Source organism: Pan paniscus, chromosome 7, assembly GCF_029289425.2.
Source record: "Pan paniscus chromosome 7, NHGRI_mPanPan1-v2.0_pri, whole genome shotgun sequence".
In the NCBI taxonomy this organism is placed as follows: Eukaryota; Metazoa; Chordata; class Mammalia; order Primates; family Hominidae; genus Pan; species Pan paniscus.
In genome coordinates, this window is record NC_073256.2 from 26,948,197 (window position 1) to 26,970,428 (window position 22,232).

The 22,232-nt window shown below is 42.8% G+C and overlaps 1 protein-coding gene across 7 annotated transcripts in view; it reads right to left on the minus strand.

Annotated features, from left to right (window-relative positions):
• The window catches only part of PRSS51 (serine protease 51), a 72,502-nt gene that overhangs the window by 19,725 nt on the left and 30,545 nt on the right, over nucleotides 1-22,232 (minus strand). The window contains exons 2-4 of one of the 7 annotated variants that reach the window (XM_063606646.1): nucleotides 3,789-3,981; nucleotides 2,885-3,144; nucleotides 1,787-1,929 (exon numbers count right to left, since the gene is read on the minus strand). In XM_063606646.1, coding sequence (XP_063462716.1) covers nucleotides 1,787-1,929; nucleotides 2,885-3,144; nucleotides 3,789-3,981 — 596 coding nt within the window. Of the gene's footprint in view, nucleotides 1-1,786; nucleotides 1,930-2,884; nucleotides 18,642-22,232 lie in introns of those variants that run through there. The other 6 variants (XM_055116246.2, XR_004672800.2, XR_004672801.3 and 3 more) reach the window with 6 other exon arrangements.

Here is a 22,232-nt window from a genome sequence, read left to right on the forward strand (position 1 = left end):
ATATGGAAGGATTGCATAGGGTATATACAAATACTGTTTTATATGAGGAACTTGAGCATCCATGGATTTTCGTATCCAAGAAGGGTCCTGGAACCAATTTCCCACAGATACCAAGGGACAACTGCATTTATATAATGAAACTAATTACTAATTGCGAGGGGACCCTATGAGAAGAGGCAGAAATTTGGCTGTGACATATACATTAGATGTCATGAACCACCCATACCATCTACATTCCTGTATCTTTCCAGTGCCTGTTTCACAAAGTGAATGAATGAATGAGCAGATGAATGTCTTTCTTTTTTATGGGGCCACATATGATTGTCTCCTTTGTAGCTATGCCAGGTAGACATAACCAAGAAAGGACCTCCCAGAAAACTACCACCAGTCCCTGACTGTCCTTCATGGCACCAATCTTTAAATAAACATGGTCTCTTAGTTTTCTAAAAACAATTTCTTATCATTTATATTTCAGTCTGGCCACACAAGCTATTTTGTTTCCACTCAGTGAAAAGATGTGCTGCTTTCTCATCTGGAATTTTTATCCTTTCTCACTGGCTGGATGATGACTTTGGCGACTGGCAGTGGGCCTCACTCAGTGACCCACATATGTGGAGAGGGCAGATGTTGCCCCTTCCTCCAATCCACGTCATTATACTAACTTTTTATTTGAATAATTAAGGATAGAGAAAGGATGGTGTGGTCTGTAAGTAGCAAGCCATAATCTCCCCATGTTCAAGTTCAAACTGGACAAAAGACCCCTGATCCTAACTCTATCAGAGACTTTCTTTCATGGATGGCCCAGGAGATGAAAGAATTTGCACCTCAGATGGGGGTTCCCTGTGTGTGCGTCCATAGTGCGTCCATATCATGCACTGAACTGACGGATTTAGAGTGGGGCAATGATGACGAGGTAATATTGCCTTCCATGAGAGAAATAAGTAATTAAGCGTCACAGAATGTTTGTGTGATGAAAGACCTTACAGTTCATCTAATGGAATCTGCTTTTTCATGGACAAGGAAACTGAGATCAAGAAACGTAAGTCATTTCCCAAGGTTGAGTTTCCAATGCTTTCCTGAAACCGTCCTTCTTTGTTGGAGGTTATTGTTTTCCTCCGGGAGTCCCCATGCACTGCTCGTGCCTCTTTTTAGCACTGTGTTTAACATTCCTTCATTAGACTGTGAGATTTGGGAGAAGTGAGTCCATGTCTAACTTCTGGGGGCTGGTGTAGATGCTACCCCACAGCACATGCTCCACAGATGCTTGTGGGAGAATGGAAAGGAAGAGAGGAGAGAGAAGAAAGAGAAGGAAAAAGGGTGGGTCCAAAGCTTAGCAGTTAGGTTTATCACCGGTAAACATGGTGGCCAGCAGCATTTGAGACCCCAGTCCTAGCAAGAAGGGTTACACCAGTGAGCTTCTCGTGGATCCTGAGATTATGGTGTAGGCTTTCCCCTCCTTTTCTGTCTCCTCCTGGCTCCATGGAATAAATTGAGCCACAGACACAAACATACCAGGTCTCCCCCTGGAGCCAGATCTTATGCCCCAACTGAACACACCCACTTGGAAGAGTCTCTGGGTTCCATAAATAGCACAAACCAGAGGTGCCCCACTGTCTCCCTGGGAATGAGGAAAGGAAGAACAGTCTGCAGTCAATGGCACCTCCAGTAGGAACAGGGAGGGGAAAATGGGAGGGTCCTAGTGGTGTAGGCTAGGGCCCCCCCATTTGGGAACCTAGAAAGTGAGGGGGTACCTGGAGGGAGGAGGAGGCTGGGCAGGGGTGAGTACCTTGAAGATACCATTGGTGCCTGGTTCATTCCAAGCACAAATCATGTTCCTGGACAGCTGGTTTACCCTCTTGGCGCATTCTTTCCAGCTAATCTGCACCACTCTCAGCTTTTCCAGGTGCATGTTTAAGTCATCATATTGGTCTGACAAAGGGAGAAAGCTGGTGTGAGAGTGAGCACTGCATCAGCCGGCAACAGTGAACAGCCCACACGCGATCAGCATGGAAGCCTGGGAGGCCACCAACGTCCAGCAGATGACAAATTCACAGGGCGTGGAGGCCTGGGATGACTTCAGTCTCCACTCCAACAGCCCCAACAAGAAGTTCCTCCACTAAATGTGCTTCCTGTGGGAAGCTCACTCTCTCCAGAAACAGCCCACAAAAGCCCCAGTCTCAGCCCCTGCAAGGGGAATTTGGAATGAAGGTCCTCCCTGGCCCCACCATCTCTTCACAGCCAGGCTTTGCCCCATGCAGAGGATCAGAGCAGCCCAACCTTTGAATTGGTGTTGCCCAGTGTCTTCACCAAGCCAAATGGAGAACCCAAGAAGAAGACACATCTGGTCATGCCACCTTGTAGGAAGGAACTGACCACAATGCCAGGGGCACTCTTGGCCTTCTCCCCCCCACACTCCCACCCTCCCAGAGATCTTCCCTGGCCAGGCAGCCTGGTGCCTTGCAGGGAAAAGGATGGAGCTTGGTTGGAGAATCACCGGCTCAGAGCTATCTTGGGATGGTGTTTTACATGGGGTGGCCAATAGATGGGGAGATGGCCATCGTGAAAGAGCCACAGGTGGGAAGATGCAAACTGGCTTATCATGCTTTTGGCACCACAAAAATTATCATCACTCTCATATTTTGAGATTCTTCTACGTCCTAGGCTTTTACTGGGGACCTCATTTAATTTAATCCCCATACCTTTTTGAGGAGGTGTTCCTGGCATTCTGCAGATGAGAAAACTGAAGGTGAGGAAGGTGAAGGAGCTCAAGAGAGTTAAAACCACAACTCAGACCCAAGCATTACCGCACCCAAAGCATCATGCTCTCTAGCCTAGGGTACCCTACATTGGGGCTTTCTATGAGTTCTGAAAAGAGGGCACGTACCATACCCATTGGTCGTTACCCACTCTGCCATCCAACACCAGTCCCAGGTCCTCTCCTCCTCCTGCAGGCAGACAGGCATTTTGAAATTGCTGAATTGCACTGGTGTGGCAAGTAGAAGCAGAGAGAGGTCACTGTCGAGCTGGGGCGGTTTGTAATCTTTGTGAATAATGACCTTCTGCACTTGCTTTCTCTCCGAGTGGATGTTGCTGAATGTTCTCGTTCCCATGACCACAGTGACATTTACCACGGCCATGTCTAATCTAAAGAGCGAATATAAAAACACCAGTGCTAACAAGGGTGATTGATAGTGCAATTCACATTCATAGACACATCTGTAAACAGTGAGTTGACAACTAAGGAGAAGTCCAGTGCAGTGGGTGAGCTACAGTGGTCTGGAGCATGGCTAGGATCAGATAGGTAGGAATCAGGGGCCCAAGCTCTGACAAATATCTGAACCAATGGGTTGACAGTCCAGGGAAACTCTCCTGACCAAAAGAAGAGGAATGAATCCCTCTGCGAGATGAGATTGTAAGCTCCTTGATGACAGGGACCTTGGCAGTCTTGTCAACTCCTATGTCCACAGCACGTGGAACAGTACATAGTAGGTGCTCAGCAGGAAGGTGTTCAATTAATGACTCCAGTGTGTTGTCTTCATACACAGATGACAGGCAGGACAGAGTGTATTGGATGTACTGGGTGCATAGCTCTAACTACAGCCCACATTTGGATATGATTGGCTAAATGAAGGGGAGGGAGTGGGTGTACAGCAGAGACCCTGGGGTACAAAGCCCATGCAACATTTTGCACATAGAACCTAGGGCTTCATAGGCCTGTGCACTGGCCTACTGAGCTGCCTAGCCCAGACAATACATTGACAAGATGGGATGTAGATGAAGACACTTACAGGGTTCTTGGGAAGCAACGTGCGGCTGTCAGAACCCACCACCAATGTATGATTGAGCCTCCACAGAGGTGTTTCCGTGACATCTGGATACTCACTTGCCACGGGCACTCACCATTCTGGACTTGAAGCCGTTCATGAAATGGTAACCATGACGAGTTTGGAAAAGCAGGCCTGTGGCCACATTGTACATTTTCTGAAAGAGAAAGGAAAGAGCCATTTGTACATGAGAAGCATGGAGAGATCCCTATCCCTTAATCCCAGAATCTTCCCAAGTAAGACCAGTGTTGAAAGCTGAGCAAGGTAGCACAAACAGCAAACAGGCCGAGGAGAGGGAGAGCTCAGAAAACACCAGCAACCTGCACCTTTTTCCGTGTTCATTCTTCACAGCCGCAGAGAGCTGAGAGACCTGGTAAACTCTGAGCAGGGCTCTTTCAGAGGCATATAGGGTTAGAGTGGCCATGGAGATGCACCAAAGGTACACAGGGTCGACTCACGAGATGGAAACTGTGCAGTGATTTGAACAAGGAAAGTTTAACAGGAAGAATCACACACTGTAACTGGGGAGCGACTACAAAGCATCAGGAGCACTCTAAGATACAGCAGGGCAGGAGAGTATCTGAGGAGGAGCCGAACTTGGCAGGGGAGCCTCTCCCCCTCCCCAGGAGTGGGATTCACAACACATTGAAGACGGTGTCTGCAGCCCAGCGGAAGGCAGAGACATTTGCCTGGTTGCCCGGGGCCAGAGCTGATCCCCTTTGCTAGAGAAGCAGAATGCACCTCTCGGGAGTTCAGGTGGCCAGGAAATGGTGGCCATGACTGGCAACAAGGAACACCCCTCTGGAGCGCAGGTGGACTGGTGTACCACACAGGTGCCTGCCCACTGGCTAGGGAGGGTGCAAGACCTGGGTGTGTGTGTGTCTGTCTGTCTTGGGACAGCTGCACTGAAAAGGTGTAGAGGGCTCGGGGGATTTCGAGGCTGATCCAAGAAAAAGATATGATCACGAGGTAGTGGCAGCATACACAGGTTTCATTTGAGAAATGCTTTGGGAGGTTGCATGCGGGGGAAGCCCTTTACAGCCTGAGACTATCTGGAGGTTAAGGAGACACCATCCAGAAGAGGAAGAGGACAAGGGGACTTCTGAGGAAAGAGGACTCTGACAGGGGGTTACTCGTCTAGGTGATGTGGTTTACTGGCACAGTGGGGAGTCTCTGGGTCAGAGAGCTCTCAAGGGCAGCAATGGCTTGGGGTCTTTTATAGCCACAGGCTTCATACTACCTGTGGCTAGCAGATGTTGGGTGCAGTTTCACAGGGTATGCAAAGCAGACAAGCTTTAGATGGCTAAGTATCTGTTTATTTAGACTATGTTCAAAAACAGCTGGATGTGTAAAACATTGAGTTTGGGACCAGCAGGCTTTTGAGCTAATGAGAAGCCTGCTGTGAAGAAATTGACAAGCTAAGGGCCATCCTTGGCTCATTTGTAGAACAGGTCACTGAACAGAAGACAGGGCTCGAGCTCACTGAGAGAGGCATGGCAGAGCTGAGCAACACCAGGTGTTCCCCACATGCTGGTGGCAACCACGCCATAGGAGCAAGAAGCAGCAAACAGAAGCATGCTGGAGAGGACCAGGAAGAAAGGCCCCTTCCACCTGCAGTATCCTTCCAGCACCTACTGCTGAGAATGCTTAATGTTGTGCTTGCTACAAAGAAAAATTTCTTACAGGGTCCGGCTGCATTACTGCCAACCCAATTTACAGGGATCCAAAGAAGGCCTGTAGGGGGTTGGAGGGGCAAAAAAGACATGCAGAGTAAAGGACATGGTCACTGTGGCCACCAGTCTCCAGCAAATATCCATGCCCTGAAGGACTCCTGGAAATAGCCCGGGAAAATGAGAAGCAAATAGAGACTTGGCACAGGCATAATAAATGTGTATTCTTTTTTAAAGGAACAGGGATGGGGAAAAAACAGCAACATTTACTAGATGAAACTCTAAATAGGAAAATGTTACCCAGAACAAAAAATCTGAGTAGTATATTTTGCCATAAATCATAAAAAATAAAACCTTATAAAGCAATCACCTATGTGAAAGAAGATTATCAATTAGAAACTCAAGGAAGACTTTATAAGAAAACACGAGGAGAAAGTGAGAAAAAGGAGGAGTTGGGGCATGAGCAGGCAGAAGTCGGGCTAGAAACAGAAGAATAAAATACAGAAAATTCTTTGGACAGCATAGTAAGGGATAAGGAGTATGTAAATTAGAGAAGCAATGAAAATCAAAGCAGAGTTTAAAAGAGAGATTTTTGTGTGAATGTAATTTTTAATTTTAGGGGGATAAATACCTAGATAGATAGGGACTGCTAGGTCATGTGGTCAGTGCACGCTCAACCTTTTACAAAACTGCCCAGTTGCTTTCCACATGGCTGCACCATTTTGCATTCCCATCAACAATGGATAAGAACTCCGGCTGAGTGCAGTGGCTCACGCCTATAATCCCAGCACTTTGGGAGGCCGAGGCAGTTGGATCAACTGAGGTCAGGAGTTTGAGACAAGGGTGACTAACATGGTGAAACCCTGTCTCTACTAAAAATACAAAAATTAGCTGGGCATGGTAGCATGGGCCTGTAGTCCCAGCTGCTTGGGATGCTGAGGCAGGAGGCAGAAGAATCACTTGAACCCAGGAGGCAAAGGTTGCAGTGAGCCAAGATCACACCACTGCACTCCAGCCTGGGAGACAGAGCAAGACTCTGTCTCAAAAAAAAAAAAAAAAAAAAAAAGTGGATAAGAGTTCCTATCACTTTACATCTTTACATCCTTGCCAACACTTGGTACTATCAGAAGTTTTTATTTTAGCCACTGTAGCAGACACACAGGAATATTTAATGTGGGATTGTTCACAATCCTCCAAATTGGAAGTACCCAAATATCCCTCAATGGGTGAATGGATAAGTGAACTGTAATCTATCCACATGATGGAATACCACCCAGGAATAAAAAGGAACTATTGGCGCATGCAACAACAGAGGAGTCTCAAGTGCATTATGCTAAGTCAGAGAACCCAGGCTGAGAAGGTCACATACTGTGTAGGGTTATATTTATATGGCATTCTGGACAAGGCAAAACTCTGGGTGTGGATAACAGGTCAGTGGCTGCCAGGAGTTGGGGGTAGGGGAGGGGTGAGTACAAAGGAGCAGATAAAGGGGATTCTTGGGAGTACTAAAAATTTCAATATCTTGTCTAAAAGTGAGGTTAACATGAATCTTTGTAAAAATAATTAGAAAAATGATAGCTAGAGAATATAGGCAATGATTGTTCTTGAATTTTAAATGACACATAAAAATAGGAATAGATGAGCATTTCCCTAACATGATAAAGTGTATCTATCTTGGCCCGAAAGTGAGTAGCATGCTGAGTGGGGAAAAGCTGGAAGCCTCCCCACGGAGTCAAGAACGGCACAGATGTCCACTACCTCTGCTACTTGTTACCATTGTACGGGCAGCTAGGAGGAGATGGTGATAGATTTTGAGCAGAGGGAGCCCAGAGGATCCCTCCACACACAGGAGGGGAGTGAGACAGGGCTTCCATCTAGAAGAGTCTATGAGGGGCCGGGCACGGTGGCTTGCGCCTGTCATCCCAGCACTTTTGAGATGCCCGGCAGGCAGATCACATGAGGCCAGGAGTTCAAGACCAGCCTGGCCAACATGGTGAAACCCCATCTCTACTGAAAATACAAAAATTAGCCAGTCATGGTGGTGGGCACCTGTAGTCCCAGCTACTTGAGAGACTGAAGCAGGAGAATTGCTTGAACCCGGGAGGAAGAGGTTGCAGTGAGCCGAGATCGCGCCACTGCACTCTAGCCTGGGAGACACAGCAAGATTCTATTTAAAAAAAAAAAAAAAAAAAAAAAGAGTCTCTGACTGGGCCAGGGATAGTTGGAGGTATAGTCATGGGTCGCTTAAAAATAGTGTTGGAAGTTCTGGCCAGGGCAATTAGGCAGGAGAAGGAAATAAAGGGTATTCAATTAGGAAAAGAGGAAGTCAAATTGTCCCTGTTTGCAGATGACATGATTGTATATCTAGAAAACTCCATTGTCTCAGCCCAAAATCTCCTTAAGCTGATAAGCAACTTCAGCAAAGTCTCAGGATACAAAATCAATGTACAAAAATCACAAGCATTCTTATACACCAATAACAGACAAACAGAGAGCCAAATCATGAATGAACTCCCATTCACAACTGCTTCAAAGAGAATAAAATACCTAGGAATCCAACTTACAAGGGACATGAAGGACCTCTTCAAGGAGAACTAGAAACCACTGCTTAATGAAATAAAAGAGGATACAAACAAATGGAAGAACATTCCATGCTCATGGGTAGGAAGAATCAATATCATGAAAATGTCCATACTGCCCAAGGTAATTTATAGATTCAATGCCATCCCCATCAAGCTACCAATGACTTTCTTCATAAAATTGGAAAAAACTACTTTAAAGTTCATATGGAACCAAAAAAGAGCCCACATTGCCAAGTCAATCCTAAGCCAAAAGAACAAAGCTGGAGGCATCACACTACCTGACTTCAAACTACACTACAAGGCTACAGTAACCAAAACAGCATGGTACTGGTACCAAAACAGAGATATAGATCAATGGAACAGAACACAGCCCTCAGAAATAATGCCGCATATCTACAACCATCTGATCTTTGACAAACCTGATAAAAACAAGCAATGGGGAAAGGATTCCCTATTTAATAAATGGTGCTGGGAAAACTGGCTAGCCATATGTAGAAAGCTGAAATTGGGTCCCTTCCTTACACCGTATACAAAAATTAACTCAAGATGGATTAAAAACTTACATGTTAGACCTAAAACTATAAAAACCCTAGAAGAAAACCTAGGCAATACCATTCAGGACATAGGCATGGGCAAGGACTTCATGTCTAAAGCAACAAAAGCCAAAATTGACAAATGGGATCTAATTAAACTCAAGAGCTTCTGCACAGCAAAAGAAACTACCATCAGAGTGAACAGGCAACCTACAAAATGGGAGAAAATTTTTGCAGCCTACTCATCTGACAAAGGGCTAATATCCAGAATCTACAATGAACTCAAACAGATTTACAAGAAAAAAACAACCCCGTCACAAAGTGGGCGAAGGATATGAACAGACACTTCTCAAAAGAAGACATTTATGCAGCCAAAACACACATGAAAAAATGCTCATCATCACTGGCCATCAGAGAAATGCAAATCAAAACCACAGTGAGATACCATCTCACACCAGTTAGAATGCCGATCACTGAAAAGTCAGGAAACAACAGGTGCTGGAGAGGATGTGGAGAAATAGGAACACTTTTACACTGTTGGTGGCACTGTAAACTAGTTCAACCATTGTGGAAGTCAGTGTGGCGATTCCTCAGGGATCTAGAACTAGAAATACCATTTGACCCAGCCATCCCATTACTGGGTATATACCCAAAGGATTATAAATCATGCTGCTATAAAGACACATGCACACGTATGTTTATTGCGGCACTATTCACAATAGCAAAGACTTGGAACCAACCCAAATGTCCAACAACGATAGACCGGATTAAGAAAATGTGGCACATATACACCATGGAATACTATGCAGCCATAAAAAATGATGAGTTCATGTCCTTTGTAGGGACATGGATGAAAATGGAAACCATCATTCTCAGCAAACTATCGCCAGGACAAAAAACCAAACACCACATGTTCTCACTCATAGGTGGGAATTGAACAATGAGAACACATGGACACAGGAAGGGGAACATCACACATCGGGGACTGTTGTGGGTTGGGGGGAGGGATAGCATTAGGAGCTATACCTAATGCTAAATGACGAGTTAATGGGTGCAGCACACCAGCATGGCACATGTATACGTATGTAACAAACCTGCACATAGTGCACATGTACCCTAAAACTTAAACTATAATAATAATAAAATAATAAAAATTCCAAACACCGTTTATCAAAGATTATCTCCCTCCTCACAAATCTGAGTTGTCTCCTTGAAAATAGCTTTATATTATTATATATAATCACATTTTATCTATCCTAAGGGCAATGTCTATATCAGATTAAGAATAACTGACAAGAGAATTTGCCTGTTAACACTCTGTGTTGCACCAATATGATGGAACAAACTGCTAGGCACTTAATTTCTTTCTAATAACAAAATTCTCAATTGCTTTACCTGCTCTGAGATTTAAATATAACGCATATCCCACATGGTTAGCACAGTGTCTAACACTAAGCTCAAAAAGCATTTACTAAAATGAACTAAATTATGGCAAGGCTGACAGAAAGCCCCATGAGAAGAAAGACGTTTTAAACACAAGAAGGTGGAAGGTTCTTCCAAGTAATGAGAAAAGTTAAGTGGTAACAGGAGAATTTTACAAGAAACACACAACTAAAAAGTACAGATTTCATAAACTCTCTTCTTACCAATTACTATGTAAATATTACTGATTTTCAAGTAACTCCCCTTATAATTAAGGTTAGTTTACACTTTCAGTAATGACAAAAATCACACTGACAAAATATACTTTAATTCTCATTCTTCATTAACTAACACATACTTAGTTCTTCATAGAAAAACTCTCATCTCTATTATGACATGAGAATGTTTCATTCATAAATGAAAACTGGTGACCCTAAGTTTCAAACTCCAAGACATTATGACTACATTCAGTGTTTTCAAAGGAATCTTAATTTCAACTTTGTTCATTAAAATTTGTGAATCGATGGCCTGAGGAAATTTTCAGTAGAAATATGTTAAATTCAGTAAGGCATTATTTAGAGAACATGTATAATTTTCATTAAGCTGAATAGTGAAAAGATGAGATGGTATTTTATATTGGCCTCTGATATGGTTTGGCTTTGTGAACCCACCCAAATCTTATCTTGAACTGTAATACCGTAATCCCCACGTGTCATGGGAGGAACCCCGTAAGAGGTAACTGAATCAGAGTGAGTTCTCCCAAGATCTGATGGTTTCATAAGCATCTGGCATTTCCCCTGCTGGCACTCATTCTCTCTCCTGCTGCCCTGTGAAGAGGTGCCTTTCACCATGATTATAAGTTTCTTGAGGCCTCCCCAGCCACACACAACTGTGAATCAGTTAAACCTCTTTTCTTTATAAATTAACCAGTCCTGGGTGTTTCTTCATAGCAGTGCAAGAATGGACTAATACAGCCTCAAAATATGAATTTATCAGGAAAACATTCTTCATTTCAAATAACATCTAATCAGTGAAATCCCTATCAAATAAACATATTTCATATTTTTTAGTCCAAAGTCAATATTGTTACCATCTCTCTCCTCTTCCTCTCCCTATGAAAAAAAAGACCTTCCAACTTTCATATTCTCAATAGGTAAGGCAATCTCTTGATTATGAATTTAATATATAAGACTCTTAAATATGTTTAGGCATATTATATCTTTTTAATAAGAACAGCTGGTTGACAAGTAAACAGTAATCATAGGGAAAGGCAAGTCTTTCAAGTTTGAAACCAAATTCCATTAACATAGAAAAATAAGAGGCATTCACAGGAAGGAAGTTTTTAAGGTCAGGTGATTCCTATTATTAGCCAGAGGAGGATGAAAATATGATGGTGGCTCCTGACACTGAAAAGTGGGTATGGAGATACATGATCCTTTGTAGGGTTGATGTAGTTAAACAAAAAGTGATATTTTCTTGGAACAGATCATCTGTGATTGTCACAGAGGTTTTCAAAACTTAATAATCCTCAAACAGTAACCAGGTCTATTGATCCAGGTTGGCAGGGAGGGCAGGGAGGAGTTTGGGACAAAAAAGAGATAACTAACATTCACTGAGACAAGTATTATTAGCCCATCTTACAAATATGAAAATTTTGGTTTGAAGATTTCAAGGAACAGGAAAAATTACACTGCTAACTGGAAGACGTATCAGGGTTTAAACACAAATTTATCTTCTTCCAAACATTATTCCCTCTGCACAATACCACATCAACAAATGCTTCTGTCACAAGAAATCTATGAAGTCATATATAGAAAATTATAGGATAATATAACCTAGGTGATATTTTCGTATCTCCTACACATTGAACGTAATGATACTGCACAATAAACACAAATATGGCAAAGAAAAAAAATGGGATACATTCTGAGAAATGTGGGGTTAAAGGCAAGCATCACAGAGTGAACTTACATACAGCTAGATGGTGTAGCCTGCTCACGCCTAGGCTGTATGGCATAGCCTATCGCTCCTAGGCTACAAAACCATACAGCAAGTTACTGTACTGAATATTGTAGGCAACTGTAACACGATGGTATTTGTGTACCTAAACATAGAGAAGGTACAGTAAAAATATGACATAAAAGATATTATAGTGCCCTCGTCCAGGGCATTTTACCATGAATGGAGCTCGCAGGACTGGAGTTGCTCTGGGTGAGTCAGTGAGTTAGCAGTGAGTGAATGTGAAGGCCTAGGACAGGACTCTGCATGGTTGTACACTTTGTAAACACTGTACACTTAGGCTACATTATATTTATAAAGAATAGTTTTTCTTTCTTCATTAATAAATTAATCTTAGCTTCTGTAACTTTTTTACCTATAAACTTTTATGTTTTTAATCTCTTAAAATTCTTTGGTCATAACATAGCTTAAAATACACATTGTACACTGTAAAAATATTTTCTTTCTGGCTGGGCACAGTGGCTCACGCCTGTAACCCCAGCACTTTGGGAGGCCGAGGCGGGCAGATCATGAGGTCAGTAGTTCGAGACCAGCCTGGCCAATATGGTGAAACCCCATCTCTACTAAAAATACAAAAATTAGCTGGGTATGGTGATGCGTGCCTATAGTCCCAGCTACTTGGGAGTCTGAGGCAGGAGATTACTTGAACCCGGAGACAGAGGTTGCAGTGAATCAAGATTGCACCACTGCACTCCAGCCACAGTGACACTCCGTCACACACAAAAAAAATTCTTTCTTTATATCCTTATTTTATGAAATAAAATACAAACAACCCCATCAAAAAGTGGGCAAAGGATATGAACAGACCTTTCTCAAAAGAAGACATTTATGCAGCCAAAAGACACATGAAAAAATGCTCATCATCACTGGCCATCAGAGAAATGCAAATCAAAACCACAATGAGATACAATCTTACACCAGTTAGAATGGTGATCATTAAAAAGTCAGGAAACAACAGGTGCTGGAGAGGATATGGAGAAATAGGAACACTTTTACACTGTTGGTGGGACTGTAAACTAGTTCAACCATTGTAGAAGTCAGTGTGGTGATTCCTCAGGGATCTATAACCAGAAATACCATTTGACCCAGCCATCCCATTACTGGGTATATACCCAAAGGATTATAAATCATACTGCTATAAAGACACATGCACACCTATGTTTATTGTGGCACTATTCACAATAGCAAAGACTTGGAACCAACCCAAATGTCCAACAACGATAGACAGGATTAAGAAAATGTGGCACATATACACCATGGAATACTATGCAGCCATGAAAAATGATGAGTTCATGTCCTTTGTAGGGACATGGATGAAGCTGGAAACTATCATTCTCAGCAAACTATCACAAGGACAAAAAACCAAACACCACGTGTTCTCACTCACAGGTGGGAATTGAACAATGAGAACACGTGGACACAGGAAGGGGAACATCACACTCTGGGGCCTGTTGTGGGGTGGGGGGAGGGGGGAGGGATAGCATTAGGAGATATACCTAATGTTAAATGACGAGTTAATGGGTGCAGCACACCAACATGGCACATGTATAACATGTAACTAACCTGCATATTGTGCACATGTACCCTAAAACTTTAATAAAAAAGATTTAAAAATTAATTTTTTTTACTTTTTAAACATTTTTTAAAGAAATTAAGACAAAAACACACACATTAGCCCTTCATAGACCTACACAGGGGTCAAGATCATCGACATCACGGTCTTCTACCTCTACCTCTTGTCCCACTGGGAGGTCTTCAGGGCCAAGAACATGCATGGAGCTGTCATCTCCTATGATAACAATACCTTCTGGATACCTCCCGAAGGCCCTGTCTCAGGCTGTTTTATAGTTAATTATTTTTTAATAAGAAGGAGTATACTCTAAAATTATGAAATATATATAGTGTAATAAATACATAAATCAGTACCATAATCGCTTATCTTTATCAAGTATTATTTGATGTGCATAATTGTATATGCTGGACTTTTATACAACTGACAGTATGGGAGGTTTGCTAAAACCAGCAGCACCACGACACATCAGTGATGAGTTGTGCTCTGGTGACAGCTACCACGTCACTAGGGGACAGGAATTTTTCAGCTCCAGTGTAGTCTTGTGCGACCACTGTCATATATGCAGTTTGTCATTGCCCCAAACGTTGTTATGCATACCCTGACTGTTTTTTTTCTTTTTTTTCTTTTTTTTGAGACAGAGTCTCGCTCTGTCACCCAGGCTGGAGTGCAGTGGTGTGATCTCGGCTCACTGCAAGCTCTGCCTCCCGGGTTCACGCCATTCTCCTGCCTCAGCCTCCCGTAGCTGGGACTACAGGCGCCCGCCACCACGCCCGGCTAATTTTTTGTATTTTTAATAGAGAAGGGGTTTCACTGTGTTAGGCAGGATGGTCTCAATCTCCTGACCTCGTGATCTGCCCACCTCGGCCTCCCAAAGTGCTGGGATTGTAGGCGTGAATCACCGCGCCTGGCCCCCTGACTGTATTTAAAGGTGAGGGATGTGATCTTGCCCTGGCTCCTTCAGGATACTTATTTGCGGTCCCACCTGGTTTTTCCCGCCAAGAATCTGCTCTGAAAGGTCATTTCTCTACCTCTGTGTTCCTAGGACTTTACCTGTGAACTTGTTTAAAGTTCATTTTAAGTATAATATTTACCAATTGTTTTTGTAAAAAAGTTATTTAAATTTTAAGGAAATTTGAACGTCCTTTTTCTGAAAAAAACAAAAAACTGTTTTTCAGTGAATAACACTCGGCTCACCCAATGTATCAATTTCTTCTGTTTTGATGTTTGGAAGTTAAAATTTGTTGCTTGATTAAATCTTTTCCTTTTCATTTCTTCTTATGGTTTAAATGCTTAGAAAGTCATTCTCTTTTATAAGAAATTATTGAAGAAGCTTCTTTTGAATGAATCTGTCCATGTCCATCTGTCATGATTGCCATCGTTTGCTCTAATAATCTTCTCTTTAAGAGAAGCAGCATTAGTGATGTTACAGCATTAGAATGTAAATTCAATAAACATAGGTTGCCAAGGACACCAAGTTTATGACAATAAATTAGTAGATATTTATGTTAGAAGATGTCACTCTGCAGCATTAGAATGCTTTAACATCATTGGGAGAATTTATTTAGGGCTCATCTCTTGTTAATTCAGGGTGGATATTTCTCATCCTATCTCTTGCCCCAGATTTTTATTTCACGTTTTGCAATTCCAGACTTGAAATTTAAATCAGAGTAGGAAAGGTCTTCCCCATTTCTCACAGTTCCACTCTTGATCTCCTCATTTTCTCCCCATTCTCTCTGCATTGCTCCCTCCCCATCTCTGCAGAGTTTCTCATATTCCCAAGTGAACACATATCCACGGAGGATGCAAGCCCACGGTGAGCTCTAAACCCAGCTTAGCATGAATGTGTAGCAATAGCTGCTGTTACAGATGCCTGGCTGGTTTCAGTTTTGGTTGTTACACTGAAACTGAGTGGTCGTCATTCTCCACCAATACAAAAATAGACAAATGTTTGTTTTTATATTGAAGATTTAAACCAAATCTGAATTCAGTGCCCAAATTCTTCACCAAAGAGTTTGTTCAATTCTCAGAGCTCACAGCCACCAAGTTTAAGAACGCGTGGTTGCAGCGGTAGAATTTTTAACAGTCTTGGTCACAGCACTAAGGAAAACCCTACGGCTAGCAGCATTTAAACAGAGAGTAAACATTCACTTTATGTTTAATGCTGACAATGCTTAAAATTCAATAAACACAGACTGCCCAGGACACCAAGTTTATGGCAATAAATTAGTAATATTTATGTTAGAAGATGTCACTTTGCAGAAACTGGCACTGTCTTTTTTTACTCTTGCCACCCTGTGAGGATATTGCAATTTACTCTGAGTTGGTTGTTGTCAGTCCTCCTGTTTCCCCAGGTTGACCCCACGTGAATCAGAGATTGCTTTGACCTATGTCGCCTGGAGCTGTTCTCTTCCCCACTGAAGCTGCCACTTCTTCCTCAAGCCCCTGCACCTCCAATAATCCCCCAGATTCCAACACGCAGAGGAGGACCCTGTCCTTCCTCTTCCTGTGCCTCCCTCCGTCAGCCCCCTCGGCATCTCTCCTTGGGACTGTGGGGCAGTCTCCTCACCCTCATGTTAGCCCTGATCCCTCGACCCCCTCCTCCCACCTCCTACACGGCCACCTCAGTTCCCTGGCTAGCATGTGAGAGTGATCTTGCTGATTTTCTCCTTAAACCCTTCCACAGTCCCTTCCCACATCCACAAACAAGACAAAGTCACATTGCTCAGTGGGTAGGAAAAAACAAACTGTTTCCTCCTACTCTATACGCCCCCACTCTCAATAGTTCGTTTCTGATGCCAGATGGTTGGGTGTTTTCCCCACACTAAGCAATTTTCCACGGGGCCCCAGCTGGGCCTCCTACAATTCAACTCAATCTGATAGAAACTAGAGTTAGCGCAGACCCCACAGGTACGGGCTCAGTCTCACGCTTCAAACCCCCCACTTCAGACGACAATCACAAATAGTAGGTTCCCAGGTCACAACTTCTAACTTGACTACAAATTGGGGATTCCCACAACCCCATCCTCAGGTTTCATGATTCACTAGAGCAGCTCACAGAACCCAGGAAAAACCATTTACTTACTGTTGCTCATTTATTACAAAGGATATTTTAAATAGTGCAGATGAACAGCCAGATGAAGAGATGCCCAGGGCAAGGTATGGGGGAAGGGACGTGGTGCTTCCATGCCCTCTCTGGGCACACCACCTTCCCCGTGTTCAACAACCTGGAATGGCTCCAAATTCTTGCCTTTGGGGGTTTTGTGGAGGCTTTTTGACATAGTCATGATTGATTAAATCATTGGCCATTTGTGGTCAACTCAACGTTCAGCCCCTCTGAGACCCCAAAGCATCTCGAAAACATGTCAACAGGGCACGCACCATGTTGTATTAATTATCTGTTGACATGTCTGTCTCCGTGACTAGACTATAAATGTCTTGAGGCTGTAAATCACATTGTGCCCTCTTTGTGTTGCTAACATTTAACAGTCTTTGAATATGTTAAGTTTCAGTAAATGTTTATTGAATAAATGAGTGAACAAAAAAGCTATACATTTCCTGAATGTTTTGAGCACTTTATAATTTCAGCTTATGCAGCCTTTTGGAGTCATTACTCACAGAGGTTTACCACCCATAATTTTCACTTTCTATTTATCCCAATTTTAAGCTTTTTAGATCTTCAAACTGTGCTCAGAACAACTCGTTTAGGGGATTGAATCAGAAAGTCTTAGTTCTGCTGGCACAAAACCTTGGAAACCTTAATTCTGTCTCAGGAACTGGTTGAATCTGGGTAGCGATAAAGAGCTATTAATTATTCATTATTCACTCACTCATCTATTCATCTCAGAAATATTTACTGAAAATCAACCAGGCATAAGGTTGTATATTATCTTAGTGGCAAATTTGAGCTTCAAACCCAGGTCTTCTCAATCCTAGTTCAATGCTATTCCTTCCACAAAGACCATCTGTCAATCAGATCCAGCCCCTTCCTCAAGGATCCTACAGGGCAGGACATTACAATAGTAACAGCTAATATCTATTGTAGCCCAGCCACTGTGCTATGTTCTTGATCTTATACATATTAACTCCTTTAATCTTCACTTATAAGATGGATTCTATTATTAAATCTATTTCACAGAAGTAATGGAGGTCCAGAGAGGCAGGCAATTTCCTCGGGAGCATACTGTCAGTAAGTGCTGGAACCCAGAACAGAAGCCAGGCAGTCTGGTTCTAGAGTCGCTGGAATTGACCACTACACTTGATGTAGTTTGGATCTGTGTCCCCACTCAAATCTCATGTTGAACTGTAATCCCAGAGTTGGAGGTGGGGCCTGAAGGGAGGGGATTTGATCATGGGGTGGATTTCTCATGAGTGGTTTAGCATCATCCCCTTGGTTGTGTTCTTGCGATAGTGAGTTCTCGCGAGATCTTGTTGTTTAAAAGTGTGTAGCACCTTCTCCTTCTCTCCCTCTTGCTCCTGCTCTGGCCATGTGAAGTGCCTGTTTCCCTTTTGCTTTCTACCATAATTGTAAGCTTCTTGAGGCCTCCCCAGAAACAGATGCCACTTTGCTTCCTGTGCAGTGTACTGAACCATGAAACCTCCTTTCCTATAAATCACCCAGTCTCAGTCCAGCCTCAGGGACTTCTTCATAGCAATGTGAGAATGGACTAATACAACACTATACTGCCTTTAGCGCACAGTTCTGCCTACTCACGTGCCGTTGCTCCTTCTGGCCACTGTAACACTAGACTCATGTTTTAGGGTTGCTTCTCTGGACACAGCTGAAAGATGCAAGCTCCCTATTCTAACTTACATTTTGTATGCTTATTTTCACTAGCCCCCATGGGAAATCATCACTTTTTTGCCTTATGCATAGCAAAATCTTGGAGATTTTTCCACCAAGGATTTCCACCGTCTGGACATTTTCCATGGATGAACCAGGAAAATAGTTTCCAGGCCCTGACATACATTCTCTACACTATGGCCCTTATGAAACGATATTGGCCATATTTGGCCATAGTTCCACCACCATTCTTTTTGATGATTTGGACCCTTTATTAATATATTTAGATATTTTCAATATGCCTCAGTTGTTTTAAAATAAAATTGGGTCTGTAGTTTGAGTTTTAATATATAATCTTTTGTTTGAATTGTAAAATAACTTTACAGTGACATTTGAGGAAAGATGGCTTATAAATACATCATGCACACAATATACATTTACACCTATCCTAGGTGCATACTGAAATTAACCAAATATATTTTAATATTTTTTTTTTGAGACTGAGTTCAGCTCTTGTTGCCCAGGCTGGGGTGCAAATGGTGCGATCTCGGCTCACTGCAACCTCCACCTCCCAGGTCCAAGCAATTCTCCTACCTCAGCCTCCCAAGTAGCTGGGATTACAGGTGCCCACCACTGCGCCCAGCTAACTTTTTATATTTTTAGTAGAGACAGGGTTTCACCATGTTGGTCAGGCTGGTCTCGATCTCCTGACCTTAGGTGATCCACCTGCCTCGGCCTCCCAAAGTGCTGGGATTACAGGCGTGAGTCACCGCGCCCGGCCAAAAGGCATTTTTATAAAAGAAAAAAAAAGTATCTGTGTTGAAATTAGAAGAACCAAACTCTTGCTGCAAACTTTGTATGTTTTCATTATAATTTTACCAGGATGAAAGGAGACCCAGAAAATACACATAGACATGTAGCACTGCTATTCTAGAGTTCCTTGAAATGCAGAGGCCTGGGAACAACATGAAGAAAAGTCCACAGAGTCCCACCACCGCCTACAGCTCAGAGGACAAAAGCCTGTGGCTAGGCAGACAATGAAAGAACAGGGAGCTCTCCTTGGAAGCCACTTGACCTCTGTTGGGACAGGCTGGAGAGAACACTCTGCCTGTATGATGCCTCCCCTCCCACCCTTGACACGGCTTCTACAAGGCTGGGGGCATCATGAGGAGGCAACTAAGTTTCCCAGCCGTTACTAGAGCCATGTTTGCAGAGAAAAATATGTATCTGGCTCAGGAAATTAAAAAAGCTTTGAGTTTCAAGAAAATCATCACAAAGAGGGAAGAAACTCCTAAAATCCAAGGATACCCCTACACATGAAAAGATTCCATCCAAGCTGATAGAACTTCACTCGTTTCCTGGCCCCCTTTTGAGAGAAAGTATTCCAATAATGTATTCCTGGATTGTGACTGATCCTGACCCCAACTCCCTCGCCACTGTCCCCAGGCAGGCTGAACAGGATGATAAATTGCCAGCATACAGCCCTCCAGATACAGAGAGAGGATCATGACTAGGCTCATGTCAGAAGGGAAAGACAGCAGTGGGTTTCTATCTAGATCATGTGGACCAAAAGGCAGATCTAGAACTGGCCCCGAGTTAAAAACAAACAAGCTGAAAAATAGGAAAATCTTGCAAAACTATTACAAAAAAAGAAACAAAATGTACAACATACACATGAATAATACATTTGTTTGGCTAGTATCAGGGGAAAAAATAGCTTAGAGCTGTTTTATGCAAGGATGTTGAAGAAAAGATGAAACACTATAAAACAGGAGCTCATAAGCGGAAAGAATAAAATAAAAAGGAGCTGGCAGGAACAGAGAAAAAATAAGGGGTAATAACAGAATTGAAAAATTAGACCGGGCACAGTGGCTCAACCCTGTATTGCCAGGACTTTGGGAGGCGGAAGTGGGCAGATCACTTGAGGTCAGGAATTCGAGACCAGCCTGGCCAACATGGTGAAACCCCAACTCTACTGAAAATAGGAAAATTAGCCGGGCATGGTGGCGGGTGCCTGTAATCCCAGATACTCAGGAGGTTGAGGCAGGAGAATCGCTTGAACCAGGAGGCGGAGGTTGCAGTGAGCCAAGATCATGCCACGGCACTGCAGCCTGGGAGACAGAGCAAGACTCCATCTCAAAAAAAAAAAAAAAAGAAAAAGAAAAGAAAAATTAAAACCAAAATAGATGGAATACGAAATTTGGACAACCTTGTTGCTGAGAATAACTACAAAGTGTAAAATATGTAACATCCCTTGCTCGAAAGCACTAGAGAGTTAAGTTAATGAAGAGTTACTGGGCCAGTTTATAGCAAAAGAAGGAAATCCAAAGAGGTGAGCCAGGCAATAGGAATGCCCTGGGGGCAACTTGGCAGTTTGTGACTCTAGGACCAGTCGACGGGGAGGGGCCTAAGTTCCTGTGGCTTTGTTTAGGAGCTTCATGGTCTGCACCCTAGGAGTATGGGCACTTCACAAGTAAACTGGGCTACAAGTGTACACATGGAATAATATTTCATCTCCTCAAGAGCTGCTGCAATATACTAGGCAATAACAACACACGGCCCAGAAGCTTCACCGACATGGCACATGACAGCTTGAGCACCTTGGATGTGATGGGCAGAGGGGGGCACAGGTGAAGCAGCAAGCATTGGTGCAGTGTTGTTGATTTTTTGTTTTTGTTTTTTGTGACAGAGTCTTACTCTGTCACCCAGATGGAGTGCAGTGGCATGATCACGGCTCACTGCAACCTCCACCTCCTGGCTTCAAGCAATTCTCCCGTCTCAGCCTTCTGAGTAGCTGGGATTACAGTCGCCCGCCACCACGCCTGGCTAATTTTTTTTTCTTTTTTTTTTTTTTTTTTTTTGGTATTTTTATTAGAGACAGGGTTTCACCAAGTTGGCCAGGCTGGTCTCGAACTCCTGACCTCATGATCCACCCACCTCGGCCTCCCAAAATGCTGGGATTACAGGCATGAACCACCGCGCATAGCCCGTTAATGACTTTTATAAAACTGTGTGAATTCAGACTGTGTGGTGCGACACAGAGATCAATATGCCAATGAAATAAGCAGCATCTACAAACAGCCTGATAGATATAATGAGACCTGATTTTTGACAAAGGTGGCAGCTGGGGAACAAATGTACCCACATGAGCTGGGTCAGTAGGATATCCATGTGGAAAAAAATTCATCCTGATCCTTTTATTGTATATGAAAATTGATACCAAATGGATTCAAAATCTAAATGTAAAAGATGAAAGTATGAAACGTCTAGAGAATAACATAGGAAAATATCTTTACTAATCCAGAATGCAGAAAAATTAATTTAAGAAGTGAAGTCACGAAAGCTCTAGAATAATAAAAGCTAACGAATTTTGAGTATGTACAAAGTTTCAAGCACAGTTCTCAGAGCTTTGTGCAAATCTCATTTTCACAACAACCTTAATACAGCCATTTTGCAGATGAGGAAACTGAAATGCAGAAATGTTAAGTAACTCATCCTAAGGTCACATAGCAGGTACATGGAGGAAATATAATTAGAACACAAGCTTACTTCAGAGCTCACTCTATGCTGTCCAATATGCTGGGTTTATATTCTTGGGATGAAAAAGCCCTTCCAAAAACATGAAATAAAAGCCAAGAATCATAAGTGAAAATACCGACAAGTTTTTTACACACGTTTTAAATTTGTTTCGTCCAAAATAAAATTGCAAGAGAACTGAAGAATTAGGAAGATTTTGCAGCACTTATAAGAGACAAAGGTCTGATGTCATTAAAATTCAAAACGGTCCTACAAATCAACTTTAAAAGCTCACCCAGATAAGAAAAATGGG